Source organism: Lissotriton helveticus, chromosome 8 (assembly GCF_964261635.1).
Source record: "Lissotriton helveticus chromosome 8, aLisHel1.1, whole genome shotgun sequence".
NCBI classification, from domain to species: domain Eukaryota; kingdom Metazoa; phylum Chordata; class Amphibia; order Caudata; family Salamandridae; genus Lissotriton; species Lissotriton helveticus.
Window position 1 is genome coordinate 151431948 of NC_136069.1, and position 15847 is coordinate 151447794.

Sequence of the window (15847 nt, forward strand, 5' to 3'; positions counted from 1 at the left end):
CATATTTATGAGCCGGACAGCCTGTGACTAACTGCACACTGTCAGATTATTACAGACAACCTCTTTGAAAATCTGGCCCCTGGTGCCCCTTAGACTTGGAGTAATCTGGTAATGCTACCGCTCGGATATCCATACTATCTTGCTGGTTCCATTGACACAATCAGTTTTGCATCCAGTGCCAGCCTGTGTCTCGCCTCGCCAGGGGCAGGAAGCGCTATATAAATACAATCACTTGTGTATCTTGTAAAGATCTCAAAGCCACAGCCTGGAACCAGCGCATCCACATGGAGGTTTTGGCATCACGGTATCACTAAGTACTTAGGGGAGTGATTTGCTGCTTGCAAATCCTAAATTACGGGCTTGCAACAGCTAAATCATATTTGCTCATGTACTAACCTCATTTTGAAATTTAGAAAACATTTTTCCAACTCGCAAAAATTAATTTAGAAACACATACTAAATAGCAGTTTGGGAGGGGCATGTTAAGGGAGTACCTTCCAAATTGGGAATGTGGAGGGGACCCTTTTGGACCCTTTTCCTATCCGCTCTACATGCATTATCCCACCGAGCTATCTTACCAGTCGCCTTCCAGGCGGCCTGTCTTCCTGGTTAGGGGTCTTGAGGTCACATTGTAATGGATCCTGTGCCTTGAGAGAATAGATCGAGGTGTCCAGTGTCCCTGTTGAGTTTATACGAACTTTAACTGCCACCTTTCCAACTTGTAGTAAAAGTAGATGTTTCATGAAAGCCTGCACGTTGTACCCTGGCCCTCACATGGCCTGGATCGGACCCGGGGTGAGACTTCATCTAGCGTGTGTCACTCCATTGAAAAAGAGAGTCCCCCCACATTCCAGCCTCTGAAAACCACTTCTAGCTTTTTGCAGTTTTAAAGAAGGCGGAAGTGAGGCTGCTTTCCAGTGAGCGAGACGCTGACAAAACCTTAAGTCATGTTGAATCCGTATGGCTGACGCTTTATTTCTTTTTCTGTCGGTCTCTCTCGCTCTTTCTCCCTCCTCGGTCTTTCCACTCTTTCCTGGCCTTCCCTCTTTTCTCTTCAATCTCCTTTCCCTTCTCTCGCCTGCGCACCCTCCCCTCCCCTCTTCATGTCTCACTCTGTCGCCTCCTCACATTCTCCCACCCCCTCAGTATGCCGGGGAGCCCTGTCGCCTGTCTCATCTCCCTTATCTCACTCGCTCCCACACCTGTCCCACAGCTCATCTCTTTCTCTTTTTCTTAAACAGTACAGGACCCCATTCACTAGTCTGTTCCACCTCACCAGCGTTTGTTGCTTAGTGTCCACCCCTCCCCCAATATCTGTCCCTCATACCAGTGTCTATCCCTATGCATGTCCCTCCCCGGACATCTGTTGCCACCTACACTCATTTCAGTCTCCCGCCACCAGTGTCCACCCTCACCGCTGATGTCTGCCCCAACACCAGAGTCTGTCCTCACACAGGTGTCTGCCTGTTCCCATACACTAGTACCAGTCCCTCAGCAGCACTGACTGTTCCCCTTCACCAGCGTCTGTTCCCCTTCACCAGCGTCTGTTCCCCTTCACCACGTCTGTTCCCCTTCACCAGCGTCTGTTCCCCTTCACCAGCGTCTGCTCCCTTTAACCACTGTCTGCTCCCTTTAACCACTGTCTGCTCCCTTTAACCACTGTCTGCTCCCTTTAACCACTGTCTGCTCCCTTTAACCACTGTCAGTTCCCCTTCACCAGTGTCAGTTCCCCTTCACCAGTGTCAGTTCCCCTTCACCAGTGTCTGTTCCCCTTCACCAGTGTCTGTCGCTTAGGCTCCACCCCTCCCCAATATCTGCCCTAAAACCAGTTCTCTTTCCCTCATACCAGTCTATATCCCCATACATATCCCTCCCTGTACATCTGTCGTCGCCTACACAAGTGTCTGTTTGTGTCTGTTCCCCTTCACCAGTGTCTGCTGCTTAGTGTCTACCGCTCCCCCAATATCTGCCCTAACACCAGTATCTGTCCCTCATACCAGTACTATCCCGATACATGTCCCTCCCCATACATCCGTCGACACCTACACTTGTGTCTGGCTCCTGTCGCCAGTGTCTGTTCCACTTCACCAGTGTCTGTCGCTTAGTGTCCACCCCTCCCCCAGTATCTGTCCCTCATACCAGTGTCTATCCCCATACATGTCCCTCCCATACATTGGTCGCCACCTACACTTGTGTATGCCTCGCAGCACCAGTGCCCATCCTCACCACTGAGGCCCCAACACCATGTCCGTCCTTACACCAGTAAGAGTCTGCCTGTCTCCCTACGCTGGCACCAGTCCCTCAGCAACAGTGTCTGTCCCCAAATGTTGCAGTTTCTGTCTCAGCAAGGGGGGAGCGCATATTTGCAGACTGTAGACATGTGAATAGGTCAGCAGCTGTTAAGTGTCTGGGAACCACTAGGAATCCATTTCAGAAAGGCGCCAATGACACCAGGAAGGCAACATTTTCCCTCTACATCCCTCCACCAGGCATGCCCCCATAGACATTTAGAAGCAGTTAGAAGTGTGAGTGCATGGAAAGGAATGTGGGATCTGCCCCTTACGGACACCAACTGCTGGAGTCGGTATCAAAGGGTCGCCTCTTCCCCGCTTTCCAAGAAGCAGACTCAGTTATAGGTGAGACTCTATGTGTGGGTGAATCTGTGTGTGTGTGTGTGTGGCTCTGTGTGTGTGGGGGTGGCTCTGTGTGTGTGTGGGTGGCTCTGTGTGTGTGTGTGTGGGTGGCTCTGTGTGTGTGTGTGGGTGGCTCTGTGTGTGTGTCTGTGGGTGGCTCTGTGTGTAGGTGGCTCTGTGTGTGTGGCTCTGTGTGTGTGGCTCTGTGTGTGTGTGGGTGGCTTTGTGTGTTTGGCTCTGTGGGTGTAAATGCAATAGGTCATGCATTTGCAAGCGGTTAAGCTATTGGCATTGTAAATGACAATGCCATTTATTTAACGATTAAGCTATTGGCAATGTAAATGACAGTGCCATTTATTTATGATTTAAAAAAAAAAAAAATGTCTTGAGCAATGCCAATAGCACTACCTTTAATAATGCCGAGACCATTGCATTGTAAATGCTTGTTTCTTCTGCTTGCAAAGTTTGCGATACTCGTCCTTAATGAACGTTGCACATTTTCACAGTTTACCTTCTCTTGTGCTCAAGTAAAGTTTTTTGTGTGCATTGCAAGACGGTTTTCACAAGTGAGATAATTTTCAGTCTTATGAGACCTGACCGCACTGTGAAATGTATGTGGAATATTCCCCTTTGTACACTGTTTTTTTACTACATTTGCCACTAGATGTTATCTTATTTTAGAAAAGAGAGGGCGACGACAATTGATTTCTTTGTGGTTACTTGTAAACTTTAGGAATGCGCTTTAAATTGGCTGCAAAGAAGGGTGGGCAACATATAAAACATTCACAATAAAAAAAATACCAAAAATTGTAAAATACTAAACCACTGAAAAACACTTGGCCTTTCATCAACAGCTAAGTAAAACTATATGTTTCGGAAGTATTTGACCCTCGCAGGGGCCTTGCTCTACCATCATTTGGGTTATACATACTTAAATGGGTGAGAGAAGTGTATGAGTGCCAATTACAAGCAGAGAGAACAAGCCCAGTGTTACTTGAAGTGTGTAAACAAAAAGATGCTACTTAGAAGGGTGTGCATGGTATACATGGCTAACAGGTGAGAGTGATGTTGGCACATAGTTCGCTAGCCTGTGTGGGCATCACCATGGTATCAGGACTGAATATAGCATCCATGGTGGTAGCAGTATAAAAGGAAAGCACAAGAGTATAGCAGGTGGGTACTGTTGAGCTTTAATGGGTATAAAGCAAACATTTCTGTGTGTGCAGGCTTCACCTGTCTATTTTGTATTTAAACATACATTAGAAATACATTATATGTGATGTCATCAGTGTATAATGTCGTCAGTAATGATGGAGGGTATATCATATGTGATGTTCTTGAAGATGCTGCTGGTGATGTCAAATTTAATCTTATCAATGTTCTCATAAATCATTCCAATGATTGTGTCTCTTGTGCATTCATGAGCAGGGCCAGAACTAATGCATTTGGTCACGTATTGTTGCATACACTACTGACATCTTTTTGGAATATCAGAATATTTGGTTATCTTGCAATATGCACCGAAGTGTCACATAAATCCTCCAAAAGGGATGATACCCACAAGTAGCCCCCTCTGCGGTGCATGAATTGAATGCACAAGAGATGGACCCAGTAGATATGGACTATAAAGAGAATTCAATGCACTCCTGGCCAGATGTCAGGCCTGATTAAGAAAGGGTCATGATACAGCCCAAGTGTACCTCACAGGTCATGCAAAGAAAGAGCTTAGTTCTCAGATCTACCAAATGTTGACCATGTATATTGCACAAGAACAGAATAGCACAACACAACATAATATATTTTCATGCAAGTTTTAAATTTCTGTGCAACAGTGCTAAACATTGGCTTGGCCAGTAACTCTAAGGGCCATTTAACTAAAGATCACTTCAGATGCTAGTTAACTTTTAAAACCGTAACACCAGTTTTGATATTTTATTTTTTCCCATTATTTCTAGAACTGTGTGTGATGGAGTTGGCCGCTTGAGAGCACTCTTCTCCTCAGGCGGCCCAATTCAGACTCAAGACCAACAGTTTCTACCACATTACTGAAAATAATGGTGAAATTCGTAAGGGAGAATGGAAGTACAAATTCACCAAATGTAAAGAATATCAAGACTGACAACAAGGCTCCTGGGAACTCCCTGGACACACAGATCACAGCTGAAGAGATACCAAGCCTAGAAGACATTCAAATGCTCCAAAAACAAATCCTTACAGAGGTGAAGGAGGTAAGAACCTCTTTATAACTCCTAGACAATCTATGGACGGCTGCTTAGAAATACAACCAGATAGTTGTATAGTTGTGGTATTGTATTTGAGGACAGATGTAAAACCTAGAATAATATTAGCTACGAGATTTATAGATTTATAGATTGTTAACAAAAGGTCCAGCTAGGAGTAAAACACTTGTCAAACTAACCTAAGATTTCATTAGATGTGAGAACCTGAAAGGGGGAGTTTAAAGCATGTAATAACAGGAGATGTCTTGACACACATTATAGCACAATCTCTATTAGAATAAGTGCAAATAATCAACAGAATACACATACTAGGTTGATAAATCTAAAGAAAACGAATCATTTTTTAGACAATTCCTAATGGACTTGTCAAGAGGGGCAACTAAGGAACAAATTATATAGCTGTGATTAAAAAAGTTAATTAAACTAGAATGAAATCATGATTTGAGTATTCTAAGAAATTATGAAATAGGGAGGAAATGGAGAAAATCATTTAAAGAAATAGGTAAAACAGCCTCTAATTTACCAACTACTATACAGTTGTGGTACCTAGTGCTTCATAGTTTCATCTGTCTAAGGGATGTAAGCTTTCCAGGGAAACAAGTCACAGACGAATTTAAGAAAAAGTGATATGGGTGTAATTGCTAAAAAGGTTTATGTGAACCTTTGTGGCATGTATAGCTGGTAACTAATTTCTTTATGAGTTAACTTTTTCTCAGACTTGTTTCACATATAAGGAGGAAACTGAGTATAATAAAATGTCAGCACAATTTAGAAAATGGTTTGGGGTGGTAATTATCTATTGCCAAAATGTCATGAAACTTAAGCAAAATCGGTACTATATAATTTTCTTTTAAGGTCATATTGAACCATTAAATGCCAAATCACTCATGCATGCTTTACAGGGAAACATTTCCTTATTGCAACTTGTGTTTGCTTATATTTTACATATCACTGTCGCAGCAGAATCTTCTTACCACAAGAATACCACCTATAAACTGGGAAATGCTTCAGATACAACACTCCTCCATTTCTGGGAATACAAAATGGTATTCCCAAACGGTTGTATGCCTTACAGATATTCAGAAAATCATAAAACTGTCATTCACAGGTCAATACATCAGGTTAACAGCTTTACTCAAATGTTGTTTTAAAATTGTACTCGTAGGGGCCGATTCACAGAAATAACAAGACAAAATCATAAACTTACTACATTTGGTATTCACAGAAGGCATTTAGTAGTCTTAAATTAGGATTTTGTCTTAAATTACAATTTTGTCTTAAGTTAGGATTTTGTCTTAAATTACAATGTTGTCTTAAATTAGGATTTTGTCTTAAGTTATGATTTTGTCTTAAAATAAGATTTTATCTTAAGTTAGGATTTTGTCTTAAGTTAGGATTTTGTCTTAAGATGTTTGTCTTGAGTTTAATTGAAGACAAAATCCTAACTTAAGACAAAATCATAACTTAAGACAAAACCCTAATTTAAGACAAAATCGTAACTCAAGACAAAATCGTAATTTAAGGCAAAATCCTAACTGAAGACAAAATCCTAATTTAAGACTACTAGAGGCCTTCTGTGAATACCAAAAGTAGTAAGTTTATGATTTTGTCTTAAGTTAGTTCTGTGAATCGGTCCCATAGTACAATACACATAAAGCCTCATTTTCAATGATTTGGCGTAGGGCAGCGCTGCACGTGTTTTTGCTATGCTGACCTATGCCAAATTGAAAGGGCAGGAAGGTATTCCTTCCTGCACAAAAATGAAGGTATTCCTTCCTGCACAAAAACAACTCATGGAGGCATTTTCCTCTTTCTATGTGTTCTGCAGGATGCAGCATATGTAGAAAGAAGAAAAAAAGAGGAGAAATAAACAAATTGCTTCTTGTTATGCCTGCCCTGATAAGGTGGACAGTTTTGACCAATTCTCAGATTTAAAGATCCTTGTAAATCTGGGAATGTGTCAAAACTCATGGGTGTTGTGTGGGAACATTCACTGCAGTGTCCACGGAACATCTCCCTCATGCAGTGTAAGGCAAAGGAGCAACTTGCACTGCAATTCCTTATCTAAGTGGCGGCTGGTGGCATTTGAAATTGGTGTGGCTTAAAAGTTTGGTATAACTTTATGTAGTGAGCTACACGAGCAAGCTTAATGGACAAATGTGGGGTCCAGGCTGGAACCTCCTCCGTAGAAAAAAAATGAAACAAGATTGGCAAATGGTTATGTTATGTTATTGTCATTTATATAGCGCCAAATCACCAATGGTCCTAAGCATTTGTGAGAAACAATAAACCCTAGCAGAGCTGCCCAGCCCAAAACTCGGTCAATCTAGGTGAGGCTTAACCAAAAGCCTGAATAAACAAAAGAGTCTTTAGTTTCCTCCTGAAGGTGGGGGGGAGGGAAGCTTCCCTACGCAAGCTTTCCGGTAGCTTATTACTAAGCTGAGGTATCATCACGGAAAAAGCTCTACCCCCCAAGGTGGCTTTATCAAACCGAGGACAGGCCAACAGACTTGCCTCGGATGATCAAAGGTATCGCCCTGGCACATAACTCTTCAGCCGTTCCTATATGTAGTCAGGTGCCGTTCCATGCTGGGCTTTATGTGCAATACACAGGCCCTTGAAACTAGCCCTCTGCTTGATTGGAAGCCAGTTAAGTTGTTGCAACAGTGGTGTAAATGCTCTCCTAGGGAGTGTAGCATCGCGCTACAAATAACCACAAACACCGGTTATTGTTCTACTGGAGCTTTGTTCTACACGTCCAGCATACACCCTGTCCCTACTCTAACTGTCCGGTTCCTGTCCCCGGCTCCTCCTGTTCCTGCTCCTCCCATAACGCCGCCCCCCAACCACTAGACTACCTCACACAATTCTACATCTCCCCCTTTCTTAACAAAGTGAGCTTAATGTCCTCAGTGTTCGCAGTTCTTCAATCCACCACACACGTTGGCGGACAGCCTGTTCTTCAAGCCTCAGTAGTGTCGAATCAGTGGTGAGCTTGGCTTTGGTCAATCTTTCCGTTGTCTTGATCAGGGCATTCTTGACCACGTTGCGTGTAAACTGTTTACTCTCACAGTCCGCAGTCCTCATGTTTCCTTCCGGTGGTGTAACTACGGTTGGTTCAGATGCTCGATCTCTTTCATGAGTGGATAATGTTCTGGTCCTCTTCCGAGCACCCGCATCTACTCTTACTTCCTTTTGTCTTGTCCGGCTGAGAGCAACACTGCCCTCCAATGCAGGGTCATGTATACCAGACAGTACGGTGCTATCTGATGAGACTGTCTTAGTTTGGTTCGGTAACTCATTCGCCGCATCTACTTTTACTTCCTTTTGTCTAGTCCGGTCGAGAGCAACACTGCCCTCCAATTCAGGGTCATGTATGCCAGACAGTACCGTGCTATCTGATGAGACTGTCTTGGTTTGGTTCGATAACTCATTCACGGCCTCGGGTTGTCTGGCGAACTCGTGAGCTATCTGTGCATAGGCATGTTTCTCTCTCATCTGATGATCTCTCTCTACTGACACGTCCGGCTTTCCTTGCGGAGTGACTGGCTGGTCCCTTCCCATCCGGTGACTAAGGTCCACTGTCTCTGTTTTCATTTTGTAGGTCCTTTGAGTCAGCCTCGCGGACCCCTTCAGGGGTGACGGTGTCTGATCTGTGTCTGGATATACTTGTGACTGACATGACAGGTTGTCCTGTGGAGTGACTGAGTATTCAGAGACCTTAGTGTGTGACATGTTGCTCTTGACGGGAAGGATGTCCTTTGGTTCCATGGTGCGTTCGGGTGGTTGACGCCATGTCTGTTGTCGGGACCATGACTCGGTCGACTCACGGGATTGAACAGACGTGCTTTCTGGTTCAGAGAAGTCTCTTGTCGACTTCCAGGATCGGACAGATGCGCTCTCTGAACCAGAGGAGTTCCTGGCCATGCCCCTTTTAAAGAGGGTATCAGGTAATGGATTTCTGCAATGAGTAGGCCGTGACACGTTGTTCTTTGACTCAGGGTTGTCTTTAAGACGCTTCTCCGGGCGCCTTCGTCGACTTGTCTTTGACGTTGTTTCATTTGAGAAGTTGTTCAATAACCACGTGCTCGTTCTTTGTGTTTGGTCTTGAGGTTTTCCATCTTTGCCTTTCTCACATATCAATGACTCCTTCTCAGTTTCTTCATTGTCCTGGGTGCCATTGATGCGTTGGTCTTTTCCTGTTCGTTGTTGGGGAGGACCAGTTCGTCTTATGCAACCTATTTCTTCTTCCCACTTGTTTGGTGCTCGGACACCCATGATACGGGTGTGATGTGTTCTCCTGCTGGATGTCCCCTCAGACTCATCTTCACGACTTGACGAAGAGTGTTCCTTCGCCGACTTCCAGTTTTGACCATTTTGATCTCTCCTTCTATAGATTGTCTTCCTTACTCTCTTGTTGTGTAGGTTGCCATCTTGTCCAGGGGTGCGATCTGTCCCACTTGACGCTCCCTCCTCGTCAGACTTTGAATGACACCTTGAGGGTGAAGAACTCCTTGAGGTTGTCCTTTGACTGATTGACTCGGAGTGCTCCTTGTTACTGTGTCTCTCCCGTTGTCTTTTCACTGGTCTGCCTTCCCTCTCTCTCCTTTTTGTTTTGTGTATTTTCCGAGTTTCATCAGTCCAGTCATCTTGATATTTTGCCTTCAGAGGCAGGTCCTTTGATTTGTCTCTTGTCCTGACGTGTGTTCCAATTTCAGCCTTCCTAATGATTTCTTCTAACGACCAATTCCCTCGCAAGATCTTGAGCTTTGTTTCGGGGTTTGCGCAGCCTTCAATAATGCGGAGTCGAACTGCGTCCTCATTCGTAAAGGTGTTGAAATGGCAGCCTTGTACCAGGTTTTGCAACCAAATGATGAAAGTTGGCAATGGTTCGCCTGGTTCCTGCCGAGCTGTGTTGAAAACGATACGATCATGATCCACCTCTGCTTGTGCGGAGAGACGGGCACATAGCTTCTCTTGGAGTCTTTCATAGATTTCTGTGTCTTCTTTGGAGAATGTTCTGATTGGGCATCGGCCTTCAGGACCCACCAGATGGAGGAGTAGCATCAGACATTTTCTCTCTCTTTGTTCACCATTGGCGTCCAGGAAGTCACCCAATGTCGCCAGCCATTGGTTCTGTTCGAGACACAGACTCCAAGTATCATACTGCACTCCTGGGGGTGGTGCTTTGATGCAAGGGTTGCGTCGTTGTGCTACTTCTTCCCTCGCCATGAGAGGAGGATTCTGATTGATTGTATTCGGGCGGGCTGTTCACTCGGCTTATCGTTGTTTTAGTTGATCCTCTTTAGTCGAGGCCTTCGGTCTGGTCATCTGCTGGGGCGTTACTAATCCTTGCAACCACCACCGTATGCGCCAGTGACTAGAACTTGGACTTCCTGCGTTCCGAAATGTCCACCATCCAGCCGCACTGTGCTAGTCACAGGGCTCCTTCTCTTTCGAATCGCATGCTAGTGGCAGGTGGTTACTGACTCTCCCGCGGTGAGGCTGGGCGTGTTTGACATCTTTGTTCGTTCGGGCGTTCCCTTTACCCTAGTGCAAGTCCTTTGGTCACCTCCGTGTGTGTTGTGCTTGTTTCAGGGACCGTCCTTCGCAGTCTTGCCTTCTTCTGAATCTCATGCGATTTTGTCCTGCAGCTCTTCTCCCTTTTTGCGCTCTTTGGTATGTGTTCACGATCACCTTTACCCGTTGCTTGCGTTTGCTTATGCTTGTTTGCTTCTTCTCTCCAGTGCTTGTTTATGTTTCCTTATTACACCTCTTGCGTTTGCTTGGGCTTGTTTTCTTATTATACTCCTTGCATTTGCTCGTGATTGTTTGTGTCCACTTGTCGTTTTTACCTGGCACTTGCATGCGTCTGTGCTTGTTTCTTTACCTCACGTGCGTTGGCCAATGTTTGTTGCATCACCTTTGTAGGTGCTCCTGCTGGTTTGCTGTTTCACCTGGCACTTGCATGCGTCTGTGCTTGTTTCTTTACCTCACGTGCGTTGGCCAATGTTTGTTGCCTCACCTTTGTAGGTGCTCGTGCTGGTTTGCTGTTTCTCGCCAATGCTTGTTTATTTGTTTTCGCCAATGTTTGTTTGTTTGCTTTTGTCAATGCTTGGTTGCCTCTTTTTGCCAATGCTTGTTGAAATTGCTTGTCACTTGTCTACACCAATGCTTGTTCCATTACAGGTGCCAATGCTTGGTTTCATCAGCTGGAGGTTGCCTGACTCCAAGATGGCCGCTTCTAGTTCTCACATAGGGGATGTCTGTGGCTGCCTGACTCAAAGATGGCCGCCGGGCTTAAAATCTCGTGTCTCCCGAGATTTGGATCCCCCTATTGAATTTCAGCTATCGGGTACCGGCAGGCTTCAGGCACTCACCGGGCGGGCATGTGAGGTCCACGCTGAATGCCTGGGGTCTTTGCTCCTCGCAGCTCTCGCTCGCTCAGGATCTCCTCACATCAGGTAGGACCGGGGTGGGCTCCCGACGTCTTGCTGCTCTAGCTGCCGCAATCACGCTGCGACACGATGCCAAAGCTCACGCATCGGGCGCGAGATTTCCAACGCCGGCCGCTTTGGAAGCTCCGGTTCCACCGCGTTCGGCTCACTCACCGCCGGACTTCTTTGGGACCACGTCCTTCACTCGAGGGATGCTCCTGCACTTCTTGGGGCACTGGACAGAGTCGGAGTGGGCTCCCGACCTCTGTTTTCTTCTCACACGCCGGATCATACGCATCCAGTGGGGTCACGTTTCGGCACGAACTGCTCTTTCCTTTCAAGCGTTTCAGCGCTTGTGACTACGGCTCCCTCTTCACTCCCTGACCACTACTGGAGGGACAGGGTCACTGGCTGCTGGCCTCTCTCTGGGGCGGCAGGTCCACTCGGCGGCGTTTCTTTCCTTCGGCGCCAAAACGGGACAGGGCAGTCTTGTGGGGTTCGGTGGGCTGTATTTATGCCCATCCCACCCTCGTCGCCAGTTGTAGCATCGCGCTACAAATAACCACAAACACCGGTTATTGTTCTACTGGAGCTTTGTTCTACACGTCCAGCATACACCCTGTCCCTACTCTAACTGTCCGGTTCCTGTCCCCGGCTCCTCCTGTTCCTGCTCCTCCCATAACTCCGCCCCCCAACCACTAGACTACCTCACACAATTCTACAGGGAGTTTGAGGATTAATCTCGCCGCATAGTTCACAACCACCTGAAGCTTCCCTGATAGTTTATCAGATAGCCCAATATAAAGCACGTTACCGTAGTCCAGTCGTAACACAATTAGTGCTGACACTACAGTACGCATAGTGGAAATAGACAGGAGGGGTACAAGTCTCCGGAGTTACCTCATAAGGCCCTCACAATTCCCCACCACATTGGTCACCTGATTGTTCAGTGTTAGCTTGTCATCCAACCTGATACCCAAGCTCTTCACAACTGCCATCGGTGTATGAGTAGTACCTAGCTCTTGTGGCCAGAAGGAGTTGGACCAGGGGTTGCCCCCTGTGGTAATGTACATTTTAAAGCAACTTAATTTAGAGATAAAGCAATGCTTATAAAGTAGTGGGAACGTATTGTTTTGAAATATTAAACACAAAATTTGCCCCTATAGTTTGCTGCATTAATATGTTCAACAGCTACTGTAACATGCACATTTTACAACGCAACAACTTCAGCCTTTTAGAGTGTGTGCTTGGCCAGTGTCTTGCACTGCATGTTGCATCAACTTTGGATGAAAAAGCTCTACCTAGGCTTCGGGAAGGTCCCGCAGCTCCTGATTGCAATCAGTCATATAGAAATATGTGAAGACAGGTCTTTAAGTGGGATAAAAAATGTGTTGACTCTCTAAAAGGGAACACGTAAAATAAATAAAATAAATGTATGTGATTCCCATAGTGTGCTACACGACTAGTATTTTGGTTTGTCTCTGAGATTTAATTGCATCCAAATATATAACACAACAACTGATCTACACCGAAAACCTGTCAGTACGATTGGCTTTGTCAATGGTTGTTAGCTGTTTAACATAAGTGAGTAACAGCAAGGATTTGTTATAAATAATGAACCTTCAAAATGTTTCATTTCTGTAATTTCAATAGCATTGAGGCCTGAGGCAGGAGTTTTGTCTTTCAGTTATCTGTGCTTTAAGTTAGATATATATGTGCATTTTCCCTGCACATGTCATCCATCTGCACATTTTCAATCACATCTCTTTCGTCTTCAGCACCGTCTTTTTACTATTACCCGAATGCACTTCCTTGCATCTCCCTCACTTCACCACGTTCAAACATACACTGCACTCACTCACATTTAAGCCATTTATTTACTTTTGCCCTGTAAATATTTTGCCATCTGTGCACCCCCTTCAGACACATTTTCACAAAATTGCAATTACAACTGGAATGCATGACCGTTGTTCTGGGTGCTCTGCAGAGGGGTCAACACACTGACAGGCACTTTGTTTTGGTTTCAGCGCCAGCGTCAGAGATCTCAATCAAATCCCCTCATAAACACTGAGCACAGCTCAAAGTATGCATGGAAAAAAATAGAGAAAGAAACACAACATGATTAAATAGCTAACTCTGAGGGAGGCAAGATTAAGTAAATCTTGAAGTAAGAGAGAAACTAAATAGCTACCATGCATTGCCTTAAAGTTTTTAACACTTATTGTTCATAAATCAATCCATTTTTTTGGCATTAATGTTGGTAACGGTATGCTACTGGCATGCAAGACTGCGGTAATGCAGGCTGAAGGGCCATGGTTTGGACTACTATGACCGCTAATGTCCACCTTTGTATTGTAAATCAAATAAAAAAACTACACTTAATGCTTTTCTTTTCAGAGTATTATTTCATCAAACCTTGGGAACATACAACTGTGCCATTAATACCATGTTATTGTTAAAGTCTGATTTGCATGCTCTCAGTCTGGATCAAATGAGCCAACATAGCTCAGCTAGACTGTAGAGACTTAAGGCACTCAGTAAGTACTACTCTGCCGGACATGGTACTCAGGGCCAATTTTAATATCAATGTTTGTTTGAATATATTTTATTAGTTTTTCAACATTTATTTCCGTTACATACTTTGGCATTGAACAATGGGAAATGATACACATAATCTGCATAACACCATAGCGACAATACAACATAAAGATGGTACGTGGTGAGTTATTGAGCACTCATCTCATTGCTTTTAGTAGAATAGATGGATTATGTGAAAAGAAATGGAGGCTTCGGAGAGTGTGGTGTCGCATGGCGTTGATGGCGGTGTGTTCTGGGGTATGGGGACGGGATGTGATGTGAGGCGGCATGTTCTTGTGGTCGCACGCCTTCCCGGGGTCTCTTCTAATAATTAGCATGCGGTGTATCCCTTATTGTAAGGTCGCATCGTGAGTTATCCGGATTAAACAGTCATCTGTAACAAATACTATATTGACAACTGTATAACAGACGTGTCACAGGAAAGCTGTCTTGCCAATTTTAATATCATACAGCAGATAACTGTCTAAAGCAAATTTCTCTTGCTTTGCTCTTGACTCAGATATTTGCATCAACTTCAAAAGGGAAAAAGAACCCTGGCCTTCTCGTATTTTGGATCCATTTCACGAGATAACAAAGGCAGCAGCTCCACTTCTAACGGGGCTAGCGGCATGCAGCTAGGGCCTGGGGTGGCACAGTGGGGGAGGTTAGTGTGACAAGGGGTCTTAGCACAATATACATAACACAAGATTAGCATTCTAACACTTAACTTTTCTGAGGAAAAAGCACCAAAACACATGTGCTTGCATCCACTCCTACGTGTGACGAATGGGAAAGGGTGGGATCTATGCCTGTAAATGACGAATGGCTGCTCTCATGATGCAGAGAAGGGGACTCCAACGCCCCCGAGACCTTGACGCTGAAAGCACCACTGGCCTATATTGAATACTGCCATAGGCTACAGTGGCAATGATTCATTATGAAGTACTTTAGAACAGTAAGCCCTGCGTCTTGCTTAACAGTTCAGAAAGTTGATTTACTGCCTGACTTCCATCTCCTGCTTCAGAGCGAGGCGGGGCAGGCAGCCTGGGACACACAGCCCAGACTTAAATACATTGTTTTGTTTAGAGATGGGATCTTATTTCTAAATAAATCAATCTATTTAATATTTGCACAGGATTGGGAAGGAATATCAGGGGGGCGTAGTCCCAGAGCCCTAATGGAGAATCCGCCCCTACCATATCTACAAGGCCATGAAAAGCCACGCAAAGTGATTTTCTGTTGCCTCATAGATATGGGTCTGCACTCTGCGCAGCCGGAGCTTCATGAAAAGTGACGGCGGCACAAGTGGCTTGTAAATAATCCCCAGAGTTCTTCGTGCTTTGTTTGAGGCAAGAAAGCCACAGGGGAAGTGAGTGATAGATATTCCCTGTCTGTGTGACATTTAATGAAGGCAAGTATCCTGCATCCTCTAACCAAGAGTATTGAGGATTTTGGAAAATGCCGGAAAGCCTTACTCAAGCCCTGAGCTTGGTTGCTTTGAGATCTGACCAGGAGCTGAAGGCAGCCACCTGGTGCAAAAAAGCTGATGATTTCCTTGTTTTTAGTTTTGACACTTGAAGGCTGAGGATTTAACGGCAGTGTTCAGAGGAGCATGGATTCTTATTCTCAGTACCTGTATGTGGGTGAAATCAGATATAGTATGTTACCAAAGTGAACAAGAATACTAGAAAAAGCTGGCTGTATACAAACTGGTGGAATGCGGAAGAAACTCTGATCTGAAACTTGACAAAACTTGGAGGCTCCTACTATGATTTGGGATATTTCACCCAAAAAAATGAAAAGTCTGGTTGGGTGAAAAACACAAAGTTGCAATTCCAGTTATGTCCAGTCCTAGAATTATTAGGTCCAAAACCTCTGAACCCAATAAATGCCAGATCTGGAGGCACCTCAGCAGCAGCATTGCCTGGCCCCTGATCAACCCCTGGAGTAGACTGGGAGG

General features: G+C 44.8%; 1 protein-coding gene across 1 annotated transcript in view; it reads left to right on the plus strand.

Annotated features, from left to right (window-relative positions):
• Nucleotides 1–4687: 4687 nt before the first annotated feature.
• Nucleotides 4688–15847, plus strand: part of TMPRSS3 (transmembrane serine protease 3) — a 232240-nt gene continuing 221080 nt past the window's right edge. Inside the window, exon 1 of the mRNA XM_078658856.1 lies at nucleotides 4688–4861. Within this exon, the coding sequence (XP_078514982.1) occupies nucleotides 4688–4861 (174 nt within the window). The remainder of the gene's footprint in view (nucleotides 4862–15847) is intronic.